Source organism: Mixophyes fleayi, chromosome 3, assembly GCF_038048845.1.
Source record: "Mixophyes fleayi isolate aMixFle1 chromosome 3, aMixFle1.hap1, whole genome shotgun sequence".
In the NCBI taxonomy this organism is placed as follows: domain Eukaryota; kingdom Metazoa; phylum Chordata; class Amphibia; order Anura; family Limnodynastidae; genus Mixophyes; species Mixophyes fleayi.
In genome coordinates this window covers 294057598-294084927 of record NC_134404.1, presented here as the reverse complement: position 1 = coordinate 294084927, position 27330 = coordinate 294057598, and the positions used below count along the sequence as shown (strand labels likewise).

General features: G+C 42.5%; 1 protein-coding gene and 1 long non-coding RNA gene across 4 annotated transcripts in view; one reads left to right on the top strand and one right to left on the bottom strand.

The window, feature by feature from the left end:
* Positions 1-552: 552 nt before the first annotated feature.
* On the bottom strand, positions 553-27330 carry LOC142144704 (uncharacterized). Of its 2 annotated transcripts, XR_012689776.1 has the most exons (4): positions 27259-27330; positions 25173-25280; positions 1436-2244; positions 553-1298 (listed from the first exon to the last, which is right to left on the bottom strand). It is a non-coding gene; the product is annotated as an uncharacterized LOC142144704 (long non-coding RNA). The 2 variants fall into 2 exon arrangements; XR_012689775.1 differs by having other exon boundaries at positions 553-2244.
* Positions 22913-27330, top strand: part of RALGAPA2 (Ral GTPase activating protein catalytic subunit alpha 2) — a 246852-nt gene continuing 242434 nt past the window's right edge. For both annotated transcript variants that reach the window (XM_075203830.1, XM_075203831.1), the window contains exon 1: positions 22913-23262. In XM_075203830.1, coding sequence (XP_075059931.1) covers positions 23157-23262 — 106 coding nt within the window. In that variant the 5' untranslated portion in view covers positions 22913-23156. The remainder of the gene's footprint in view (positions 23263-27330) is intronic.

The window sequence follows — 27330 nt, the reverse complement described above, 5'->3', positions numbered from 1 at the left end:
GGCTTCTCCTACCATTTATTTAGTCCCACCTACATGAGGCAACTTTCAGAATTTTTCTCCAGGGCCACTTTAAGTTCCCAACCCACCCCTGACAGTGTTTATAGAAATAAAAAGATACAGACCTTTGAAAAAATGTATAAAATCTTAGCTTAAAAATGTATTGCTAGTAAATGTATTCATTTGGGCCATATGAGTTTCTGTATTCATTACAACTGGTAGAGTTTTTTATATTGATAGGGTTTTCACTTATGAGCTTCTGACACACTAATTGAATCTTCACAGCTATTGGAAAAGAGAGATTTAAATAGGTCAGAGCAAGATTATTCCTCCACCATCTTGAAAAACACTTGGATGCTGAAACGCGTTGGGTGAAGATCTTATAGCAGTGTTGGCTAAGCTGTGACACGCCAGGTGTTGTGAAACTACAAGTCCCAGCATGCTTTGCCAATATATAGCAGCTTATTGCTGGAAGGGTATGCTGGGACTTGTAGTTTCACAACACCTGGAGTGTCACAGGTTAGCCAACACTGTCCTATACTGTTGAAGGTGGAGAGAGAGAGTCTCTAGGAGAATATCACATGAACTCCATCTATAAGGGCTTATCTTCTGTTCATAGTGACTCCTGAATCTGGTAAAGGACATGAAACACCTCTGACGGGAAAACATTTATTTTAGTTGTTTTTAATTAATTTAAAATGTAAAATTGAGGCCATCAGGCACAGTATCTCCTCCTTGTATCTCTCTTCTGCCACGCCTACCACTCCACCATCCTCTTCTTCCAGCCACCAACTCTTGTACTCATTCCATCCCACTTAGGGTAAAGAAGTAATTTCCCTCATACATCCTCTCCTCCATCAACCTGGATCTTATCCCCTCTCGCCTCCTTGGCTTCCTCTTTTTCACCACCTGCTCCCACCTTGCTCATCTTTTTAATCTGTCCCTCTCCATTGGCCTCTTCTCCTAATCCTTTAAACATGTTTTTATCTAACCCATTGTTAAAAAAAAACAATCTTGTCCTCACCTCACTCTCGAAGCACCACCCAATTTCTCTTCTCCCTTTTACCTCTAAATTACTTGAGCGGATTGTATGCAACCCCCTCACCAGTTACTTCTCGGATAACTCCCTCCTTGGTTCTCTCTAATCTGGATTCCGCCCCCTCCACTCCACTGAAAATGCCCTGGACAAAGTTACCAATGACACTCAGCTCTCACTCTCTTTCTCTGATCTTTCTCTTTCCCACCTCTCTTGGGTATCCGGTTGCCTCACCGCCATCATCTCCTGGATATCCTCACATTTTCTCAAAAATACAATAAAATACATTTGGGCACAGGTTCTCAACTTATGCCGAATTTACCATTCTACCCTTCCCCGTCCAGCCTTCCTGTAGCTGGATACAATTAGCTGTGCTCAGAGCTTTAAGAGTTATAGTGTTACCCGTTTATTGTTCTGTGCTGTTATATCTTGCATGGCCTTATTGTTTGTAATCTGTATGGTGCTGTGGACATCTTGTGACGCCATATAAATAAAGGCTAATACTAATACTACTACTACTACTACTACTACTACTACTACTAATAATAATAATAATAATATTAATAATATTTTAATTATTTAGTTACCAACAAATAACTTTTGTTCTCTAATTTGTTGTGTTTTATTTTCTTATTGTTATGAATACACATTGGCTTATCAGACCCCTAGAGCCCATTGGGGATGTTCATCTATAGGAGCCCCCTTTCTTATAGAATGCAAGGTGCCACTGGACATTGTCTCTATGTCTGGCTGCGCACATTGCTGGCTAATGAGGTACAGAATCTTTGCTCATTTTCCTTTGCAACTCTATGGGACACGAGGGAAAAAGAACAGAGATTTTATTAAAAACTCTAACACGATATGTCTCCATGGGCTCTTCCGGAGACACACTGTGTCACATTGTGGCCAGTTGTATTCCCCCAATGTGTCCCCCAATTCTTGGTTGTCCTAGAACTTCACCCATAGTAGTAGGGGCTTATCAGTTTGGTTATTTGTGGGTGTGGACGGACCACAACAGGAGGCCAGCAGGTAGAAGGATATAGGCAGGGAAAATACATGGACACTGAGGATCTTGATGAAGAGTCCCAAGGCATGGCCCAAAGGAAGGAATAATAGGCTGTTAACAGGGACTAGCAGTCAGGCTCGGGTCAGGGCTGGCAGAGATCCAAAACAAAGTCTTAGAACAATATGAGATGAGGGCTGATGACAGACTATGGAAAATAAGAAAACAGGTTAAGGTTACAAGGCAGGTGGCAGTCAAAAGCAGGGTCAGTAAACAGTACAAGTCAAGCACAGGGACCTTTCCACATAAATTTGCTTAATTCTTAGAATATCTAATGTCTTTGATGTTATTTACTAAATCATATAGTAGGATTTTGAGAAGGATCTTTGGGATCATAAAATCAGAATCATAATTGCCTTTTTTTCTGTATATTTCAGGATGACTGCTGTCACACAAATGTTTCTGAACGCCATAGGCCCGATTCAAGTCCAAACGCAACTTGCACGTAAGTTTCGTTTGAAAAAAACATACCGGTAGGTTAATTGGCTGCTATCAAAATTACCCCTAGTCTTTGTGTGTGTGTGTATGTTAGGGAATTTAGATTGTAAGCTCCAATGGGGCAGGGACTGATGTAAATGAGTTCTCTGTACAGCGCTGCAGAATCAGTGGCGCTATATAAATAAATAGTGATGATGATTTCTATAAATATTGCATTTCAAATAAAAACTCTACTTATACAGTCAAGTCCATAAATATTGGGACATCAACACAATTCTCATATTTTGGGCTCTATACACCACCACAATAGATTTGAAATTAAACAAACAAGATGTGCTTTAACTGCAGACTTTCAGCTTTAATTTGCGGGAACTTATATCCAAATCAGGTGTACAGTTTAGGAATTTCAACGGTTTATATATGTGCCTCCCACTTTTTAAGGGACCAAAAGTAATGGGACAAACTAAACAATCTTACATCAAACTTTCACTTTTTAATACTTTGTTGCAAACCCTTTGCAGTCAATTACAGCCTGAAGTCTGGAACGCATAGACATCACCAGACGCTGGGTTTCATCCCTGGTGATGCTCTGCCAGGCCTCTACTGCAAATGTCTTCAGTTCCTGCTTGTTCTTGGGGCATTTTCCCTTCAGTGTTGTCTTCATCAAGTTAAATGCATGCTCAATCGGATTCAGGTCAGGTGATTGACTTGGCCATTGCATAACATTCCACTTGTTAGCCTTTGGTTGCTTTTGCAGTATGCTTCGGGTCATTGTCCATCTGCACTGTGAAGCTCCGTCCAATGAATTCTGAAGCATTTTACTGAATATAAGCAGATAATAATGCCCAAAGCACTTCAGAATTCATCCTGCTGCTTTTGTCAGCAGTCACATCATCAATAAATACAAGGGAACCAGTTCCATTGGCAGCCATACATGCCCACGCCATGACACTACCACCACCATGCTTCACTGATGAGGTGGTATGTTTTGGATCATGAGCAGTTCCTTTCCTTCTCCATACTCTTCTCTTCCCATCACTCTGGTACAAGTTGATCTTTGTCTCATCTGTCCATAGGATGTTGTTCCAGAACTGTAATGGCTTTTTTAGATGTTGTTTGCCAAACTCTAATCTGGTCTTCCTGTTTTTGTGGCTCACAAATGGTTTACATCTTGTGGTGAACCCTCTATATTCACTCTTGTGAAGTCTTCTCTTGATTGTTGACTTTGACACATATACAACTACCTCCTGGAGAGTGTTCTTGATTTGGCCAACTGTTGTGAAGGGGTTTTTCTTCACCAGGGAAAAAATTATTCTGTCATCCACCACAGTTGTTTTCCGTGGTCTTCCGGGTCTTTTAGTGTTGCTGAGCTCTCCGGTGCATTCTTTCTTTTTAACAATATTCCAAACAGTTGATTTGGCCACACCTAATGTTTTTGCTATCTCTCTGATGGGTTTGTTTTGATTTTTCAGCCTAATGGTGGCTTGCTTCACTGATAGTGACAGCTCTTTGGATCTCATATTAAGAGTCGACAGCAACAGATTCCAAATGCATATGTCACACCTAGAATCAACTCCAGACCTTTTACCTGTTTAATTGATGATGAAATAACGAGGGAATAGCCCACACATGTCCATGAAATAGCTTTTGAGTCGATTGTCCCATTACTTTTGGTCCCTTAAAAAGTGGAAGGCCCATATAGAAGCCGTTGTAATTCCTACACCGTTCACCTGATTTAGATGTAAATACAAATTAAAGCTGAAAGTCTGCAGTTAAAGCACATCTTGTTAGTTCCATTTTAAATCCATTGTTGTGGTGTATAGAGCCCAAAATATTAGAATGGTGTCAATGTCCCAATATTTATGGACTTGACTGTATATTGCGAGAAATTGAGTGATTTGCCACAGGCTTTCAGGAGAGGAGTAAGATATTTAGCTGACAGTCTGCAGGGCAAGACTGCAGAATTACACATTTATACAGCAGTATATATAGATTTCACAGCTGACAGGGTATGTCTGCAGTGAGAGTAATCAAGCAGAACACCTTTGGATAACTTGTTTTTAGAGGAAAAGTGGGAGTGTTACCTGTCTATCAAGCTAGGGCTGTGGGAGGAATGTAAATTATTTAAACCTGTCTTTTTCATTGTTCATGTGTGACTGATGCCAGATAGTGACCGGTGTCTAGGGAGTTAGTCTCTATTAGCATTAGGGTCATGAGAAAGTGTGTGGAACTTGTTATGTTATCAATTAATTTGCCATCCTGACAATAAAGTAAGGTATAAAGCAAGAATACATTACCAAAAGATGCTTTCAATGTGTACTGTACATACACTGTATATTTATATTCTCTCTTACTTGCATACAGATGTCCTGGGCTAGCTAGCAGTACGCATATACCTACTTTTTAAATTAAAGACTATGCCATGACAGTCATCACTATCAGTCAGCATTTATACTTGAATTGGCTGCAACTACACTGAAAGACCCTTACTTTACAGGGCCTACATTAGTCCACATAATCTCCACATTCTCCCACCTCTTAAGTCGTAGGCAGTAGTATCTGTCATTTGCGTTCTGACATGAATTGCATCCATTGGCGTAAGGTCCATTTCTGAGCATACACAGAGCTCTTTCATAAAAGATACACTACACAAATGGACGTACGTCCAAACATGAATCAGTTTATTGAGCTAAAAAGTGTGCAGAAGATCATTTAGTGACACATAGCATTAAATGAGAAACTTTGTTTCAGAATTTTTACAAGACAAGGAAACAATCTTTCTCATTGAATGTAATTTGTGGCTAAACAAGTTTCTTAATGTCACATTTTTCTAGCTCAATGTTTGCTTTCTATAACCTGTAACCTTATGGCATATTGAAAAAAATGGGTAGCACACAAAATCCATTGTTCATATGAAATGATCATTTTGTTCTGTAACATTGCACAGCAAACAGTAATGTTAGTGTCTTGTAAGCACTTCTATAAAAGTCTCAGTAGAAAGAGGAAATGCAATGATGTAATTTTATATGTTCCAAAAATAACTGGAAGATCCAAGAGTTATCCTGATAGCATTATTTTAGGGTTTTGTGTAAACTAATTTGACACATGGCTATTACATGCTTGCCTTAGGCCGGATCATGTCAAATTTGTTTACCCCTATGTGTGGGTCAGAGCAGGAATAGCAGGATAACCAACATTAAAAATTTTTAACTGTAAAGGTAACTGAATATCCTACATACTAACTGCTAATAAATATACTCTGATAGATAAAAGAAATAAAGAAAACAATGGACATCATTGAACAAGCTCCCTGGAAATAACCAAAGATTGATTGGGTCACAAAAGATGGACAGCAATGCTTCAGTATCATGGCACAGATACTGCACAGTACCTATGGAGTCAATATATTACACGCATTAATGAAACCTGTTACACAGGACAAATGTCCTTTAACATAATTCTAATCACTATATCCTGAGTCAGACCAGGTCTGGCAAGGAACAAACAATCTTCACAGTGTTCCAGTTATCTAAATTATCTTACACTTCAACACTTCCATTCTGCACAAGATCTGCGTCTCTTTTCCACTCTCATCACATCCTCCATTCTCAGTTACAGAACTTTGTTCAAGCTGCACCCACTTTGTGGAATTCCTTTACTTGCACAATAAGACTTTCCTCTAGTCTTCAAACCTTCAGGCGTTCTCTGAAAAGTGAAAACCCACCTCTTCAGGCAAGCTTATAATATTCCTCAACCACCATCTTAAACTCCCTAGGTTACCATATTACCACCCTCTACACAGCTAACACAAGACAACAACCTTATGACCAACATTGCTGTGTGACTGATCATACAGCCCACTCAATACTTTTTAGCTTTGCAATCTAGTTGAAAAATATGCATTATGATGTAGCACTTACCCTTGTGTATCAAACTCCCATGTCCCATAGATTGTAAGCTTGCGAGCAGGGCTCTTTTATCTCTCTGTCTGTATGTATTACCCAGTATTGTTTTATTAATGTTTGTTCCCAATTGTAAAGCGCTACGGAATCTGCTGACACTATATAAATAAATGATGATGATGATGATGATCTATGACAAGAGAATAGCAATATGTATATGAGTATATGTGTTAAATCTGAACCACAAGTTTCCCTGGCAGCTACATTATCTTCCTAACCCTTATTAAAAGTGTGTTGTAGTACTACTATATAAACAGCGCTCTCATTCAGCTATTGTTAGAATTTAAAAAGTACCAGGAATCACATTACTTTAGTTAATAGATAACTAGATAATAGATAATGCTAACAATGTCAGACACATACCATATTGCATTCCTGTTGCTCTTTGGGGAGATTTAGCAGATATGTTTTTGTTTGTGGGTGTTTCTCAGTGCCTTCGGTATCGAAATGCTAGAAAAACATTTTTAACTGAACTTTCCATTGCAGCTCTCATTACACTTGATGAATAAGCCAAATTACGTTTTTGGTTTTGTTATGTGCTTGTCAGCAGTAGTAGTAATAACCAGTAATATATAACATTAATAGTAATGCTTAGTAAAAAGCTACCAGCAGTATTAGTACTGCACAGTAATATGTCAACAGTACCTATAACGACTATTAATAGCCACCAGTAATACTAGAGTTAGCAGCAATTGTAGTATCTAGTAATATACCAGCAATAACAATAATGTCCATTAATAAGAAACCAGTAGGAGTACTACCCGATAAAAGTATATAGCAAAGGTGTAACTACCACAGTAGCAGGGGTACAGCTACTATGATACCCTCAGCTGGAGGACATCACATTCACAGCTGCCCTGTTACAGCTCCATGTGTATATGTGTTTTTTTAACTTGGGCTGTACCTGAGGGGCCTTACAAAATCTTTCTATAGGGCCCTCTGCTGCGAACTACCATTAATATAGGTATCAGTACTCACCCAACTGCCACTGCTGATTCCATCAGCTCTTCCTTGTCACGACCTGCAGTAATCACAGCTCTGTCCTATCTGCCTTTCCATTGTGGGAAGTCTACTATGATGGCTTCTAATTCGTCACCTCAAGTGGCCAATTAGAAGCCAGCAGAAACAATGTTCATGTCATGCAAAGTGACGTGAATATTGATTAGTGTATAGAGTAGCGCACATGAATAGCACCACTGCTGATTTCTCACCTCTCCAACCTCACCCCCCCCCAAAACAAAAATCCTCCCTCATTTGTTGTGTAGAGGCAATCAATATTTCCCATAGTCCTGTGCTTCAGGCTAGAGGGGAAGCAGGGGAGGGCTGGCAAATTGCAGCCCTGGAGACAATACTCGACTCAGCAACCTATTCTAAAGGGAAAAAAATGCAGGTGGCCCAGGGACCCAGCCCAAGGTAGCCCACTTGTCACAACTCTGATACAAGGGGTACCTGCTAACATTGGCGCAGCTCAAGTAGAAGGTGCGGAGTCTAAAGCGCCAACAGTCTTCTCCAGGAACCCCGGCAAGGAACTATGGTTTTTTCCGCAGGAGACGTGCAGGTCGCGATCCTTTACTGAGCCGTATAGCGAGGTACAAGAGAGAGTAGTCAGGTAAGCCGGCTCTGTAACCTGCAGGCAGTGGAGGTACACAGGAAAGAGTCCAGTAGAATGGTCAGGCAAGTCAGATCGGTAACTTCCAGTAGTGAACAGTGCACAGGGACAATCCAATAGAGTGGTCAGACAGTCTGGTTGCCAGACAACCAGAAGTGACGTGGGATTGACAGGCGGCCATCCCGAAGTAGTGGAGGAGCGGCGCCTGACACCACTATGGGACTGGTCCAGAGGGCAGGTGCCCCTCTGCCCCCCAGCTCAGCCTGCCCCTGAGGGGAAGTAGAGGAGGACGGCCTGATGGTCACAATGAATGTAAACTGTACAATCTTTTCTGCATTTGGAATTTATATATTTGTATGTTGGTTTTATGCTATGCACGTGATTTATAGTATGTGGCATTTGACAAAAACCTGCAAATAACTGGGCATGGCAGGGGTGCATCAGGGCATGGTTTGGGCAGTTGCGAAGCATGGTCTAATTTGTCCCAATTTCTAATTAATAATGTTGGGATGTATGCATTAAGTAATAACACCCTGTGATTGTTCACAGTTAATGCAAGTATTCAGCTATAAATGTTTACATTTAGGGTCCCTTTACCCCTTTAGAAATCCTGCTATTTCCCTGCTGTGTGTCTTGTATATCTCCCATGCATGTGATGCAAGTTAAAAAGAGAATACAAAGAAAAATCAGAATGCCAGCCCCTACATTGCTGTAACATTAGCTGCAGTCACATATCTAAACCTAAGTGCGGCTCATGTTTTGCACAGACAATTGGGGACCGACTAATATGGCTATCTTGACCCACTAATGTCTTAAAGCTGCACTACCACCTAGTAAACATTTTTCCTCTCTATGTCTCTCAGAGCCCATCTGAAATCCAGGGTTGGATTGTGGGGGGGGGGGGGGGGGAGCTGGGGGGTGAGCAGGAACAAATAGAAGGTCTAGATCCCAGTGATTGCAGAGTAAGCTGACAATCGAGTGTAGAGCGATTCTGCATTCTGAAAGGCAGGCTCCAGAACCCAGTGAAGGCCATGAGGAGTTGGGGAGATACTGAGTGCATGAGAGCTCAATGTGGCAGGCCAGTGCAGAGTGTTGTAGACCTGACCTCCTGGAAGGCCTGATCTTGGAGACTGTTATCCAGAACATGTTTACTAAGTTTACCCATGAAAAGCGACAATGTGAGAGCTAGCTGGTAGAGAGAGCTCAAGTGCTGAGTAAGAATAAGGGGAATATACTGGGACTGGAAGTGTATAGGTGAGAGGTTGAGAGCCAGTGTGATAGTCCTTAAGCACAGAGAATGGCAGCTCTCAAGACCACCTGTGCAAGCCTTTGTCTACATGTGTACTGTAACAAAGAACTGTGCAGGGGAGAAAAGAGATGTACTAAAGGTTTGCATTTATTCTACCATAAGAAATGATCTAGTGCCGATTATTCTTGATAACTGTGTCAGCTGCTCACTAATATTGTTACTAAAGATGCAAGATGTGTAAGGGCAACTGTTCAAGTAGGTGCCAAGGGGGTGCCCCATGCCACAGTGCCAGTGAACAAAGTTAATCAGTATACCAAGTCCCTCAAATAATGAAGTGTTAGTTACTCTCCCTCTCTCTATTAGTGACAGTTTGCAGCACGATCATGAAAACTATTGCATATCAACACTAAGAAAGGAAACCCTCTATAGAAAGCCATATCGGGTCTGGTTGATTAGATGATGGGCTTATTCCAAACATCTGTTGGCTTTGAGGCCCAGACATCCTTCCTCTATGTTGAAAGGAAATTAATCCAGGGGCCATTTCGCTGGAAGTTTAAACTGCCTCTTCTGTCTGCATTGCTCAGGAACTTATTATAGAAATGAAACACTGCTGAGAGTGATTGAAAATGTTCTGATTTGGATCCAAAACCAGGATATAATCATATAGCTACATACAGGGCTGCCCATAACAATTATGGGCCCCCTGACAAATTTTTATCCTGACCCACCTCTCATTTAGAGATGAATTTATTTATTCCAAAACTTCAAGTGAAGATTCAATGGTGTATAATCTATGACTCTATGAGCCGAATGTAGATTTAGATCAAAGTGTTATGGTAGTTAAGATGAAAGATATGGTGGTTGGCTCTGTCCACCAGATACTCCGATTGCAGATGAAATGTGCGGCCCTGGGTATTTTTCCTCCCAAACACTTTAAAAATATTGTGAGCAAAGAAAGAACTTTTATAGTAAACCACGGCATTTTCATGTCGTTCATATTTCCGTCAGAATTTTGTACTCAACAAATTTTGTTTAGTGCTTTCATGTTTTCATTATAAAACTATTGTATATACTTATCCTTTATTACTGTCTTATAACATTTATGATAAATCAGTTTTGTATACTGTTCTTTAGCTCCGATATCTGTGCATGAACTATGGTGTACTTTTATAGTACATTTTGGTGGCTTTATTAATTATTGCATTGTAATTTATTGTGTATCTTTTTGTACAAAGTTGTATGTTACATTTGGTATACCCCAACAATTTTTTGGGGTAAGTGTTTCTTTTTGGGTCTTTTTTAAGACATTATGAGAGAAATTTATCAAGGAGTGACGTTTGCCCAGGGCAATTGATACTTGTCAAGGCGCACACTTGGGGCTTTTGGCACTTAAGGTGCAGAGTTGGGACTATTGACAATTGTTAATGTGCACATCTGGAGTTATTGTCATTTGTTAAGATGCACACTTAGGACTATTGGCAATTGGTAATGTGCACATCTGAGCTTATTGTCACTTGTTAAGGTGCATACTTGGGCTATTGGCAATTGTTAAGTGCACTTCACACACTGAACAGCGTTGTGGCTAGCTAGATGCCGAGGTTAGGTAGATGGGAGAATGCATAACTCTGCAATGTGCTCACAAGCTCCATTACTCTGCTCTGTGCATGCTGTGTTCACTGGTGATCTCTGTGCCCTGGGGAAAGTGGATCAGACTGAGACCAGCCAGTGTCCAAGGGGTCTGCGGCCAGGACACGTGCAGAGGTGTAATTTTTAGTACTATGTCCAGAGCTATGGTGCCGTAAAGGGGTACAATTAATGAATTAACTGTCTGGTTAGTGCTTCTAACTCATTAAGCCCCAAATGCAGGGATTGGCAATAATATAGTTCAAAGAGTCAGTGCTGAGAGGCCGGATGACAAGTCTTTATTCTGAGGCTGGAGAAGTAGGTAAAATCACGGTTCTCAGGATACCTGGATAACTCAAGAGGCACAAGGCTCCAGAGGAGTCACGGGTGTTAGGACTCAAGTAACTCAGGAGACACAGGAATAGCCACGGTGTCAGGACTCAGGAGACACCGGAGGAGGCACGGGTGTCAGGACTCAGGAAACACCTGAGGAGTCATGGTGTCAGGACTCAGGAGACAACGGAGGAATCACAGGTGTCAGGACTCAGGAAACACCGGAGGAGTCACGGGTGTCAGGACTCAAGTAACTCAGGAGACACCGGAATAGTCACAGTGTCAGGACTTAGGAGACACCGGAGGAGGCACGGGTGTCAGGACTCAGGAAACACCTGAGGAGTCATGGTGTCAGGACTCAGGAGACAACGGAGGAATCACGGGTGTCAGGACTCAGGAAACACCGGAGGAGTCACGGGTGTCAGGACTCAGGGGGCACCGTAGGAGTCACGGGTGTCAGGAATCAGGGGGCACTGTAGGAGTCACGGGTGTCAGGACTCAGGGGGCACTGTATGAGTCACGGGTGTTAGAACTCAGGAGACACCGTAGGAGTCACTGGTGTCAGGACTCAGGAGACAACGGAAGAGTCACGAGTGTCAGGACTCAGGAATCACCGGAGGAGTCACGGGTGTCAGGACTCCGGGGACACAAGAGGAGTCACGGGTGTCAGGACTCAGGGGACACTGGAGGATTCATAGGTGTCCGGACTCAGGAGACACCGAAGGAGTCACGGGTGTCAGGAGTCAGTAGACACCGGAGGAGCGAGCTTAGCTCTGGCAGGTAGGAGAGCAGTCCAAGTACCACAGTGACCCCTTTGGGGGAAACAGTGGTACAGCAGGCTGGATACATATAAAGGCAAAAGTCCAGCATAGTTCTTGGCAGGCAGGAGCTGCAGGAGACAGATTATGACAGGAAAAAACAGCTGCATGATGTACCATGAAGTTATATACTAGGTGGCAGTACAGCTTTAAGACCAAACCATTCGTTGAAACTTTTAAGCTTTTTGCCCATTTTTTTGTGTTTTAGCCTCATTTATGACTTAAATTAATCACATTACATGTGTTCTTTTTTCTTGTTTTAAATGTTTTTATCACATCAGTTAAAGTGTGCTTAGAAATTAGCTTTCCCACATAAGGATAACTGGAAAATACACAATGCAATCCATTTAAAAAATAGAATGAGACAGGAACTCTTACAACGCAGGTCATTTCGGGGGGGGGGGGGGGGGGGGGGGAAAGAAACTGCGCACCTACCTTTAAAGCAGGAAACATCCCTGTAAATGCACCGTTTCACCCTCTTTATTCAATTTAAATAATCTCATCCTGCCAAACAACAACTAATTCTTAACAAGTAATACCCCTAAACACCAAACTCTTCCCATCACTTGATGCAAATTTTGATAGGCATTTGGTGATTACAGGACATGCTATGTTTGTCATTTGCTGGTCAAAATGCTAAGAATGAAATGCTGTAAATGAATATTTATATAAAATTGTTAAAACAGATGTCCAGTGTTTTGCATAGCCAGTACATTCACGTTGCGTTGTCCTTACTGCATTCTTTTCAAAAATCTATAGATTTTTTTCTCACCCAAACAAATTCTGCTCTTTTGTTTCAAACATTAGAGGGAACATTAGTATCAACTATGCTTCAATGTCATAAAACACAGCTTATTGTACATACCATAAAAAAAACACTAACCATATCATAAAGATACAGGGTAGATGCTAAACATAGACTTTTTAAACTGAATTAGTACACAAGTGTTTTTTCGTGGTGAATAGGTAAAGAGCTAAATATAGTCGGGGTGAAGGGAGTTCTTTTATAGGGGATGGATATCCCTGTCTAAAAATAAATATTAATAACTGGGAGGCTTGGCTCTAGTAGAGCATATCTGGTCAAAGATGGTTTCACAATTACAGATGTGTGTCAATAACATGACGCCATATCCTAAACAGTGTAACTGAAAATTTGCATGTAAAATTACAAATGTTCTGTCATACTCCTATCTGAATACATCCCTAAAAAATGGGAAGTCTAAATAAAGTAAGGGTGTGCACCGGCCACTTTTGGGGTTTTGGGTTTTGGGTTCTGATTAGCTTGAGGTTTTGGGTTCTGATTTGTTTTGCCAAAACACCCCACAAAAGGTTTTGGTTCTGATTTTGGGTTTCGGGTTCTGATTTTTTTTTTAAAAAGTATAAAAAGTGCTAAAATCCATATTTTGGTTTTTTTTTTCACTCCTACACTATTATTAACCTCAATAACATTCATTTCCACCAATTTCCAGTCTATTCTGAACACCTCACACCTCACAATATTGTTTTTAGTCCAAAAGGTTGCACCAAGGTAGCTGGATGTCTAAGCTAAGCGACACAAGTGGGCGGCACAAACACGTGGCCCATCGTAGGTGGCTGTGTAGGCTTGAATTGGCTTTTTGCTGCTCCTCCATCCTCTGCAGCATATAGAGGGTGGAGTTCCAGCGCGTCACAACCTCTTGTTTGAGGTGATGGCAGGGCAGGTTCAGCCTTTTTTGATGTTGCTCGAGTCTGCGGTAGGCACTGGCAGAATGCCGAAAGTGTCCAGCAATTTTGCGGGCCACCGCAAGCATCTCCTGCACACCCCTGTCACTCTTCAGGTAATACTGCACCACCAAATTAACGGTGTGGGCAAAACATGGGACGTGCTGGAAATTGCCCATATGTAATGCCCACACAATGTTACTGGCGTTGTCTGACACCACAAATCCCCAGGAGAGTCTAAGTGGGGTAAGCCACTGCAAGATTATTTCCCTCAGTTTTTCTAAGAGGTTGTCAGCGATGTGCCTCTTATTAAAACCTGTGATACACAACGTTGCCTGCCTTGGAACAAGCAGCCGTTGTGGAGATGCTGCTACTGATGCAGCTGCTGCTGTTGCTGCGGAAGGCGATGCATCTACCCAGTGGGCTGTCACAGTCATATAGTCCTTCGTTTGCCCTGAACCACTTGTCCATATGTCCGTGGTTAAGTGGACAGTGGGTACAACCGCATTTTTCAGAGCACTGAGGACACTTGTTCGTACTTCTCTGTACATCCCGGGTATCGCCTGCCTAGTGAAGTGGAATTTAGACGGGATTTGGTACCGGGGACACAATACCTCCATCAACCGTCTAAATCCCACTCCACTGATGGCGAACACCGGACGCACGTCTAACACCAACATAGCTGTTACAGCCGCAGTTATCCGCTTTGCAATAGGGTGACTACTGTCGTACTTTGTGCTCATGGCAAACGACTGTTGGACGGTCAACTGTTTGGTGAAAGTCGTAGCGTTCTTACGACTTCCCCTTTGGGAAGATGACCGACTACCGGCAGCAACAGCAGCAGCGGCAGCAGTAGGCGTACCGCTGCAGGATTCTTCGGATGAATCCCGGATTGAAGAGGACTCAGTCATGCTGGTGACATGGCCTGCAGGACTATATCTGATGGAGATCGTGGAGGAAGTTGACGAGGAGGGTGTTGGTGGTTTGTATCCAACAGGACCAAGGGATTTAGGTGTCCCTGGACTGCTGACGGTCCTAGCCACAGGTCCTGAACTAAACACTGAATTATGAAGGTTCTTCAGGTGACGTATAAGGGAGGATGTCCCTAGGTGGGCAAGATCCTTACCCCTGCTTATTTGAGCTTTACATAAGCTACATATGGCCATACATTTGTTGTCCGGATTGGGATAAAAATAACTCCAGCCCGAAGAGGTGGATTTTTTGGTCTTCTGACCAGGCATGACGATGGGCTTTTTCATCCCATGGACAACTGTTTCCCCCCCTGCTGCCTCATTTAAGATAACCACATCAGCATCCTCCTCGTCAAGTTCATCCTCAGTGCCAGCTACATCAATATCATCCTCCCGGTGTACAACATTCACACCTTCATTAGCCAAATCTGTAACTGGACTGTGGGTGATCCTTCCAGCATATGCAGAGGGCATGCTGCAAGTGGTGGAAGGAGCCACCTCTTCCCGTAGAGTAATGGGAAGGTCAGGCTTCGCAACCACCAACACCCTTGGTCTCGCCTTGGGGATTTGTGATGCCATCTCTTTAGAAGGCAGAGTTGTTTGCTGTTTTGTTGATGACAGCTTAAGTCTCTTAAATTTTTTAGAGGGGTGGGCAGGGGGAGGGCTTAGATCCTTGGGTGAAGCTGAACCACTAGTCATGAACACGGGCCAGGGCCTAAGCCGTTCCTTGCCACTCTGTGTCGTAAATGGCATATTGGCAAGTTTACGTTTCTCCTCAGATGATTTGAATTTTCTTTTTTTACTAATTTTAGTGAACTTTGGCTTTTTGGATTTTACATGCCCTCTACTAGGAGATTGGGCATCGCCCTTGGCAGACAACATTGATGGCATTTCATCATCTATGTCATGACTAGTGGCAGCAATTCAGCATTAGGAGGAAGTGGGTCTTGATCTTTCCCTACTTTATCCTCCAAATTTTTGTACTCCATTATATGCAGCACAAGAGAGCGTACCCCTAAACCACACACACTTTGGGACTGCAGAAACAGTGAACGTAGTAATATAGATTGCAGTACCTATCTTTTTGGGACTGCAGAAACAGTGAACGTAGTAATATAGATTGCAGTACCTATTTTTTGGGACTGCAGAAACAGTGAACGTAGGTAAATTTAGCAGTACTAATATTTCTGGACTGCAAGAACAGTGAACGTATTTTAATTTAACAGTACTAATATTTCTGTACTGCAAGAACAGTGATCGTAGGTAAATATAGCAGTACTAATATTTATAGACTGCAAAAACAGTGAACGTAGGTAAATATAACAGTACTAATATTTCTGGACTGCAAGAACAGTGAACGTATTTTAATTTAGCAGGACTAATATTTCTGCACTGCAAGAACAGTGAACGTAGGTAAATATAGCAGTACTAATATTTCTGGACTGCAAGAACAGTGAACGTAGGTAAATATAGCAGTACTAATATTTCTGGACTGCAAGAACAGTGAACGTATTTTAATTTAGCAGTACTAATATTTCTGGACTGCAAGAACAGTGAACGTATTTTAATTTAGCAGTACTAATATTTCTGGACTGCAAGAACAGTGAACGTATTTTAATTTAACAGTACTAATATTTCTGTACTGCAAGAACAGTGATCATAGGTAAATATAGCAGTACTAATATTTATAGACTGCAAAAACAGTGAACGTAGGTAAATATAGCAGTACTAATATTTCTGGACTGCAAGAACAGTGAACGTATTTTAATTTAGCAGGACTAATATTTCTGCACTGCAAGAACAGTGAACGTAGGTAAATATAGCAGTACTAATATTTCTGGACTGCAAGAACAGTGAACGTAGGTAAATATAGCAGTACTAATATTTCTGGACTGCAAGAACAGTGAACGTATTTTAATTTAGCAGTACTAATATTTCTGGACTGCAAGAACAGTGAACGTAGGTAAATATAGCAGTACTAATATTTCTGGACTGCAAGAACAGTGAACGTAGGTAAATATAGCAGTACTAATATTTCTGGACTCCAAGAACAGTGAACGTAGGTAAATATAGCAGTACTAATATTTCTGGACTCCAAGAACAGTGAACGTAGGTAAATATAGCAGTACTAATATTTTTGGACTGCAAGAACAGTGAACGTATTTTAATTTAGCAGTACTAATATTTCTGGACTGCAAGAACAGTGAACGTAGGTAAATATAGCAGTACTAATATTTCTGGTCTGAATTATTTTATTGTGGCATACTGTATAAAATGCCTTGTATGTGTTGTATCCACTGATCCACCCAGATCTATCTCATTAGTTACTGAGTCAAATGTGAACTCTCAGTTGCAAATCCAAGCTGCCTTTGATCTTGTAATATATTTTTCTCTAGTCATCTTTTTTTGTTTTAAGAGAAGCCATTAATTGTCTTCCTATGTATGTGAGATGTAGAGGACCGAAGTTATCATTTTTTTCCATACTGCATTATGGGTACTGACTATACATTTGTCATTCACCAGTCACCTGATATTACTCCTGTCAGCAGTGATGAGCTAAAAGATTTGGTACAGTTAGTCTTGGATGTATACTATCTGGACCGGTTGGGTGGCCCCTGGAACTTTGTGGGTGCTCCGTGGGATGTATTTTCAATGATATTTCAATGCACCCCATAGATAATCAGGGATGTTTGGGTACCATAATATCTGGAAATAAGCACAGTTGGGCATCGCCTTGATGTCCTGTGACCTATGGCGGGAACTGAATTCCCCCATTAATTCAAGTAACACCAGTTCTATAATATTAGTGTATATCTTCCCTCTGCTAAGGTGAACCCTTTCAATTTTTAACAGTAAATACAGAGCAAAATTAGTTATTTAGGCAGTCTGCAGTTACATTGTCCCCACTTCAGTGTTTAGCCTATTACTCATTTTGTTTTGTTTTACTAAAGTATTTAAAGAGTGTTTGTCACTGTTTCTTACTGACTGTCAGGGACGGTGCTAGGGTCCATGGCGCCCTAGGCATTTTTACAAAATCGGCGCCCTCCTCCCCCCTCACCCCGTCTTTCCTTACCTTGTCTCACTACCGCCGCCTCTCTGCTCCTTCTCCTCCCCTCCACTCACTGACACTGACACTCTTTAAAACTGAATTGCGGTTTTTTATGTAGAACTTCACCCCCGACCAGTCTTTCAGTATGGATGGTTCGGCCATGAGGCACACAACACAGTCTCGCCTTACGGGCACCTGGCACGTCTGTATAAACCTCATCAGGTGTTTCTCCACAGGCTGGATCTCCTCTCTGTCCCAGGATTTCCTCCGCACTTCTTTGCAACCTGAAAGGAAGTGGAGTGGTTCATTATGGCTCCGCAAAATACAGAGAAGGCAAGGTTCTTCTGCGTAGCAAAACTGTGTACTATGCTACACCTACCTGTGGAAGCCATGGCTGGGCACTGGTTCCGTATAGCCAGGTCCATACACCGCCTCTCTTCTGACATGAAAGTGTCGACTAAAGGCTTGGCCACTTGTTCCTCTGTCACGGGGGATTGCTCATCATCTGACATGTCGCTCTGTAGCTGGACCAGTTCTAAAAAGAAACAGATATGTAAATGACTGAGGTAAAAGTCAAAAGCATACATCAGACACCAGATTTTCCACTTACCTTCCAGATCAATGTGCATCTCGTCCAAATTCTTGCCTTTGAATTCGGCCAGTCTACCACTCCTGAGAGCAATTAATTGTTTGCTGATCTTGGCAAGTTGGAGGGTACCTTCTGGGAGGCGGCAATACTGCCGGTGCACCCTGATGTTGTGCCAAAGGAAGTCTGCCAACTGATCCAGTTCTGTGTCGTTTAGGTTGAGGACCTTCGAGAGAGTGGAAATGTGCTTTTGAAGCTTCGTGGAAGACAGCGTGTGCGGATGCTTGGCCCCACACTCTTGGGCAAACAGCTGTATGCAATCGGAGCCTCTGATGTGTGACAAGGCAGCTGGTCTGGCGAACATGTAGACATTTTGGCTCTCCACTCCACATTTATAATGCTTTTCTGCAAGAAGTCCCATTGCAGCTTGCGTGACTGGTGTCAGCAAGATGGAGACTTTTCTCCCTCGTTTACCTCGGATTTCAATGCGAGTGAATTGCCAGCAGAGCTTCCTCTCAACCACCGAAAGCGCCAGGGACACATCTTCGTGGAGATCCAAGCTATATCTTGAGGAGAAGGTAGTCAGCAACATTTTGGAAACTTCCCCTTCCCTTCTTCAATTAAGCAAGATCACCTGTGCCAGGGTGACTTTTGCAAGTAGTGCCCAATAGTTAACCGTAGGCTTGGTGGATAGCCCATTTCGGTAGGCTTGCTGCTTCTTATCGAGGTACAAGTGCATTTTTTCACATCTTCCTAGAAAGGTAAGAGCTTAGGCATGTTCCACTTGGACTTCTTAAGAGCTTTCAAGGCAGCTGATGAGATCAACTCGTTCAATCTCACCTCATATAGCTTCCTGAAATTTCGTGTGTTTTCAACCACAGCAGTGCAGCCCTCCATCATGGCTCGGCACTCCGCAATGCTTGCTATCTTTTGCAGGCCATGCCCAATCTTGAGTGCCAGCGAGAGTGTCTTCAATATACCTTTCTTCTCGTCATAGCCAGCTGCCAGCTTCACAGCGTCTACTATGTGCAGAAAGTTTGATGGGGCGGTAACGTCTTCCATCCTCTCAAAAGGGGTAGCTCTTCTGGCCTGTAGCAGTAGCCTGCCCATTTCTCTAAGCTTCTGACGGATGTACTTGTGCCTGCCAACATCTTATTCGAGCAGATTGAATAAATGCTGTTCCACCTACATGATGCATCGATCATTTTTGACTGCGATTAAGACTTTATCCTGGGTCATGTCACTCAAGAGCTTCCAAAAGCCATCACTGATGTCAAGTGGAACAGGCTGAGCAAAGGCGCACAGTGACTGGACTCTGTTCTTGCCAGGTGTGAGCTTGCTGCCCCTTTGGTTTAACTTACATCTCTTCTTGTGTCGCCATAGGTATTTCCTTGTAAACAAGCCCTGGCAGGCTACACAGTGCATGAAGCCTTCAGCATCCATCTCTTTGTCTGGAAGTTTGCACGGGACCAGAACGCCATGGCCTGTCCTCATTGCCTCAGCATTGTGTGCAAAGTTGTCCCTATTGCGAAGATGTGCCATTTGAATGCACCTTTCTTTTAAGTGCTTGATAAATTTCAGTCTCATTGCAGTGAACATGCTCCATGTGCCGGGCAATTTTTAAGAGAGGCTTCTCACAGTACAGGCAGTACTGCTTTTTGTTATACGCTCTGGAGCCATCACTGTTTCTTGATAGCATTTGGACAAACACTGCGTCCTCTCTCCGATCCACTGGGGCATATTCAATTGTTAGAATATCCCGCCGCGTTAAAACTATTACAGTTATTACGGTAATAGTAAGCTGGATTTCAGCGGCTCAGGGAGCTGCGAGCTGAAATCCAGCGAGAAAACTACCGTAATAACTGTTTTTACGTGCACTATTACCGTAATAATGGTAATAGTCTGCGCGCAGCGAGATTTTCGGTGTTTCCGTCGGCTATTGAATATGTCCCTGTGTTTAAAACACTACTAGCAGAAGGTTGAGATTGGTCGTACATAGAACTCATCTCTGGGTACCTGCACTCTGCTGCGCTGGTGGGCAACGGGGCATCATCGCTGGTGTCTGAACCGCTCTCCTCCGAAGTGTCAGGGGCATACTCATCTCCACTACTCTCTGGACTATAGTTGGAGCTACCAGTGGGCTCTGTCATGTTTCATGGTCCCCGCTTTACCTTCAGCAGCAGACGGATTCGACTGTGTCTTTATCCACTTGGTGTACAAAGCGCCGGCAGGATGCAGTTATATCCTTTTCCTGCTATACATTTGGAAGGAATACTGGCCTCTAGCGGTGGGATGCACACGCACTTTCTCCCCTCCACATTGGACACACGCACACAAAAGTGACTCGCGGGGATATACCCTGCATTGATTAGCCTTGAGAAGCTTTGTGGGGACCTCAATTTTTGTCCCCACTACGACTCAGGTCATCACAGTGCTGGTGTGTGAACAGGTTAATGTCCCCACATGTATATGAATGCAAGTACACACACACACACACACACACACACACCAATTTGATAGCAGCCAATTAACCTACCAGTATGTTTTTTGAGTGTGGGAGGAAACCGGAGCACCTGGAGGAAACCCACACAAACACGGGGAGAACATACAAACTCCATACAGATAAAGCCATGGTCGGGAATTGAACTCATGACCCCAGTGCTATGAGGCAGACGTGTTAACCACTAAGCCACTTATCATTGTATTAACTTATCACTTAATACAGAGACCAAACTCATCTATACCTTTCTATCCCAACATCTATTTATACAAACCCTAACCCATTATCCCTTCCATATACTCAGCATCACACCTACTACTTCCATTCCACCCAACCCCCACTCCGTACCTGCCCCACCTTCCCCTACTGTTACCTCTAATACCCCTCAGGCTTCACCATCCAGTTCTCTGCTTCGTTCATCCTTCTACAAACCTTACTCGTCTCACCTCTTCCTGCTCTCTCGTTTTATTATGGTCATCTTTTCTCATTTCTCTCAAGGTTCTTTTATTCACAAACTATTCCCTCTCTTTTACCCTTGTCTGTCGGATACCACCATTCCTTTCCCTGCCTACCCAAACCACTAAGGTAACCCCTCCTGCTCTGACCAATATTTTTTCTTCCTTAACTCACATATATTTCTTTACCTCCTAACACAGCTGTAACTTAAAATTTTAGAGCCTGGGGCAGAAGGAAAACTTCCGCCCCCCCTAGTCCTCAATTTTAACCAAATGAGCATAAAATATTCATAAACTATGCCCCCCTTTAGCATTGCACCCTGGGCGGTCGCCCCTCATGCACAGTCCTAGTTACGGCCCTGTCTTAACATTTAAATTGTCATGCCCCCAGCACCCCATCGAAACTAAACTACAGTACACCGCTCCAGATACTGATTCACAGGACATAAAAGGACCTCCTACAGCATTCCAGCACTCTGATAGGATAAGAAACACACATTATTCTGTCCCTTGTCACTGACAATCAGTCATTAACCAACTTATGTGTGCTCTGTGCCTCATTATAAAGATGCAATCATCTTAGCGTTGGCTTTTTCCCATTGCAAGCCAGAAGAAAATGCATGTTTTCCCCAATTTGGTTTGAATCACATCATAAGAAGAAAGAAGACTTTATTTTATATTTAATAAAGGTGAACAAAGGTTTGGAGAAATGTTTTATTTAATAAAACTTTATTTAAAAATTGACTGTTAATTTTTTTAATCTTTTGGTACACTGAGTAGAGGTCCCAAAGTTGCCATTCCTTGTGTCCAAATCGTATTCACTACGGTGACCCCCCACCCTAAGACACCTGTCCATTATACTAAAATAGAAAAAACAAACACAGGCAAATTTAAAATAAACAATACACCAATTTGAAAAGTGCTGGGTAGGTATAAATTCCTTATTTTATTAACATAATACTCAATAAAATATTGACACACATAAAATTAATAATCACACCATGTTGTGACAGATACAACAATGAATCTACCAAAAGACTTCAAAATAGGTCAAGTAATTTGATATTCACATAATCACCTATTAATCATTATGGGACTTGTATGCCTTTCAATATAGCAGTCCATATGACAAATATAGATTCCAAACTCCTCCAGATATTAATGTACAGAGGTATAATGGGTAGAGGTCCCAAATTTGCCATCCCATGGGTCCCCAGTCTTATTCATTACCGTGACCCGACCCCCCCCCCCCCCTCCCACAGCCCAAGATACCCGTCCATTATACTAAAATATAAAAAATTAAGCACAGCCCATTTTAAAATAAAATTGAATTGAATAAAGCACTCCCATTTAATATATATATAAAATAAAATGTTGATATTGAAATAAAATCTTCTTTTCTTCTGTGTGTCCTTCTGCAGCCTTAGGACGTGTGGAATGAGTTTTGGAACGCACGCCCTCTGCTGGCCTTCGCAGACACTGCCTCCCCCTCCCAGCACTGCTGTGACGTCAGTTCCGTGTTTACAGCGCCCGGGTAGGAAGACAGGGAGAGAGCAGGAGCCGGGAACAGGGACACGGAAGGAGCCCGGAGTAGGGGACAGGGTGGAGGACAGCTCACACCTCTGGAGAGTGCGGGTACAATCATAGACAGGCCGATCCCTGTGCTTGCAGCTGGTGCTGCCATAAGACCCATGTAGAGCAGGAGCCCGGGATTATCACAGCCCCAGATCTCTGCTCACCCCGGTCACCGCTCGCCCCTCAGCGGGATGTTTTCCAGAAGAAGTCATGGAGACCTCAAGAAATCTACACAGAAAGTTCTGGACCCAAAGAAGGACGTACCCACCCGGCTGAAGCACCTGCGGGCTGTGCTGGGTGAGTGGTGGGCTCCTGGGGGTGTTCTGTACAGGGGAGCAGGCTGGGGGTGTTCTGTACAGGGGAGCAGGCTGGGGGTGTTCTGTACAGAGGAGCAGGCTGGGGGTGTTCTGTACAGAGGAGCAGGCTGGGGGTGTTCTGTACAGGGGAGCAGGCTGGGGGTGTTCTGTACAGGGGAGCAGGCTGGGGGTGTTCTGTACAGGGGAGCAGGCTGGGGGTGTTCTGTACAGAGGAGCAGGCTGGGGGTGTTCTGTACAGAGGAGCAGGCTGGGGGTGTTCTGTAGAGGGGAGCAGGCTGGGGGTGTTCTGTAGAGGGGAGCAGGCTGGGGGTGTTCTGTAGAGGGGAGCAGGCTGGGGGTGTTCTGTAGAGGGGAGCAGGCTGGGGGTGTTCTGTAGAGGGGAGCAGGCTGGGGGTGTTCTGTAGAGGGGAGCAGGCTGGGGGTGTTCTGTAGAGGGGAGCAGGCTGGGGGTGTTCTGTAGAGGGGAGCAGGCTGGGGGTGTTCTGTAGAGGGGGCTCCTGGGGGTGTTCTGTATAGGGGAGCAGGCTGGGGGTGTTCTGTACAGAGGAGCAGGCTGGGGGTGTTCTGTACAGAGGAGCAGGCTGGGGGTGTTCTGTACAGAGGAGCAGGCTGGGGGTGTTCTGTACAGAGGAGCAGGCTGGGGGTGTTCTGTACAGAGGAGCAGGCTGGGGGTGTTCTGTACAGGGGAGCAGGCTGGGGGTGTTCTGTAGAGGGGAGCAGGCTGGGTGTGTTCTGTAGAGGGGAGCAGGCTGGGTGTGTTCTGTAGAGGGGAGCAGGCTGGGGGTGTTCTGTAGAGGGGAGCAGGCTGGGGGTGTTCTGTAGAGGGGAGCAGGCTGGGGGTGTTCTGTAGAGGGGAGCAGGCTGGGGGTGTCTTACACCTGATCTAACTCTAAGGGCTAGATTTACTAAACTGTGGGTTTGAGAAAGTGGGGATGTTGCCTATAGCAACCACAGATTATAGCTTTCATTTATTTAGTGCCTTCTACAAAATGACAGTTAGAATCTGATTGGTTGCCATAGGCAACATCCCCACTTTCTCAAACCCGCAGCTTAGTAAATCTAGCCCTAAGTGTGTTATCTCCTGACGCGCTGCAATGTCTGTAGCTGTGCTGGTGTGTACTATTGTATTTGTAGCTTTATGATGAACTGTTTTTAAGGATCTGATCTGTTAATGCCTATATCCCAACTGCCATTGTTTGGCAGCCATACTCCCCTGACCTTTCCTCCAGGACTGATCCTGAGATGTATATAGATATAACCCAGCAACCAGAACCACGTCCATTTTGTTGGACTGCAAAATTTCATATAATAAACTTCAACCTGTGTTTATTCTTTTAGTGGTGTTTGTAGCTTTCCGAAGTGTTTCATATTAATTTGTGTCCTAAACATCATTGAGACACTTGTATATCTCTATAAGAATGTTTGTTTATAATCAAATCTTAATTGTCAAATTAAGATTTGACAATTAGCTTATGAGGTATGCTGTGAAGTACATTTTCCAATGTACCATAGTGCCATGCCAGACCATACAGTGCATGCTTAGTTGTTTATTGGTAGTTGGAGGATGAAGGCTGCTAGTCGTTTTAAGGTCACAGAATCTGCTGCACACATTGACATTTTTATAAATCTAAAATATTTGGAACCAGTAGTAAACTTTTAAACTACCATGTGTAACTGGCTCCTGGGGTTGTCATCTCTTATTCATTTCCTTCTTGTTGGTGATAAATATTTTAAGTTCTTCTGTGGTTGTATTTAATTGACCCAGGCCTAAGTGTACTTCCTTGTTGGTCTATTATATTTTAAACTGACAAACAAACTCCCTCTTAACAATATATGGCCACTGTGTGCATTTCACATATATTCTGTTATGATATGGTTATAAATATTTACCTGAATATGTGTTTATCGCTTGTAACTTTGGAAAAACAGGGGACGTCTTCTATTATTAGAATCAGTTTTTTGACTCACTTTTCATGTGTTGAACAGGGCTTCGTTAACCTAATTAATGGCAAAACGAATTAATGGATGAAAAATGCAGTGTACTGTATTGGTAAAAGGCCAGCTCAAGACACAGGGCTGTCAAAAGCAACCATGTGAATAGTGTCCTAGAAATCAGGGTTTAGTATTTTCTATGTATTTTTCATTTGACATTTCTGCCCAGCATATATGCAAACCTCATAGAGGTGAACATATATCCTAAACTGTATATTTGTGTTGTATATTACAACTTTATTATTACAGTTTTATAGCACTGTCTACACACAGACAAGCTAGTCCCACTTGTTTTGCATAATTATTTCCAAGTAAGCAAGATATAATCTGCTGCTTTAATTTGCATCTACAGGCCACTGTTTCTTATTTTATTTAATGTACTTCTAAAATTGATATATACCAACCCTATTTGTAACCTCTCCTTCTCTTTATCTTGAGATTTATGTACAATAGTGTATTAAAATGTGTGATATATATGCTTATTTGCAATACCGCTCTTCCTATAAAACCAGTTTTCACCCGAGTTTAGAACTGACATTGCATAAAGGGAGCTCTGCAATGTTTGTCTTCAGAGCCAAAATCTCCCTTTTTGTCCATCCCCTTCATCATCATTATCACCATTTATTTATATAGCGCCACTGATTCCGCAGCGCTGTACAGAGAACTCATTCACATCAGTCCCTGCCCCATTGGAGCTTACAGTCTAAATTCCTTAATATCCCTTTCACATTATTAATCTAAGTTTACAAGCATGGTGCCCAGACCACCGTCAAACCTTCTCACTAAAACCCCTTTTCCACAAAACTAATTTGGTTCATGCAAGACGGGTTTTTCAATGCAGCTACAAGTTCCCAGTGGTAGATAATCTGATGTTCTATGACTGTAAAACAAGAACAGCTCGCTCATAAAGCTGTGTCAGTGTATTCTCCCAGGTAACAGTACCAGTGTCTATGTGGGTGCACTGTTGCATTACAACTGCAAGCATTCACTTATAAATATCATTCAGTGGCTGACCTTTGTTTGATCTCTGAAAGAACCTTTTTATTGGAGCCCCCTTTTGTGGAGTATGAAATCCTGTCCTCAGGTATGTTAGAAAACTGGAGAAGAAGGGGTGTGGTTCATGTAAATAAAGATAAATTACTTTGTTGAATCCCCCACCTATACCAGGCCTATGTAATGAGTAGTATACTGAATTCAGGTTCAAAGGGACACATATATACAAACCCACAATTATAATGCTGTTGTTTAATACAGAGAAAGTTGTTGCATGTAGTGAGTAAATGCAGTTGTGGATCTGACTTTCCACAGGAATTGAAGCTGTTTGCACTTAGCAAATTAATTACCAATGTAAACATTGTATGTGTTCTAGTTAAATACTATGATAGGGTGGATGTTATTAATGTGTAAAATGTTATTTGAACCAATTCATTGATTGTAATGGGAAAAGAAACCTCTTAATAGTCAGATGATTGGGTTCAGTATGTAAAGTGTGAACACCTGTTTCTTTTGACACTTATCCTTGCGAGACACCATTGTTTTGGTTTTTCAAGTTCTGTTTAAAGAAAGTCGCAAAACGTGCTAGTTGCCTTGTTTGAATACCTTTGTCTGTTGCCAACATGCAGTAAACTTTCAATGTAGTTTCAGTAAAACATTAACTATGTTCTGCGTTAGTAAGAAATCCATAAGTGTTAGTTTTGACAGTAGTTAATCTATGAAAGTAAATGACTCCAATGGATTAGTCTAGTTGCGCTAATGTTTGCAAATAGATTTAAAAACAACATGTGTTGTCTTTAACGTTGTCTGTTTTCTAAAAGGGGTTGTTAGAATCTTGCGTTAGTCACTTGGAGATCTATTTGATTGGGAAGTTTGTTAATGTTTGGTCACCTTTCTATTATTTATTTTCTACGTTTTGCGTCTTGGCTTCTGTTGAAAGAACAGCAGGTTATTCAAGGTTAATCAATACAATCTTAAAATGTTTTCCTACCTCATCACATGGCAGTTGAACAACTCATCAGTTCCTCAGTGTTCTCATTAATGCATACGTCCGTTGTCTGAA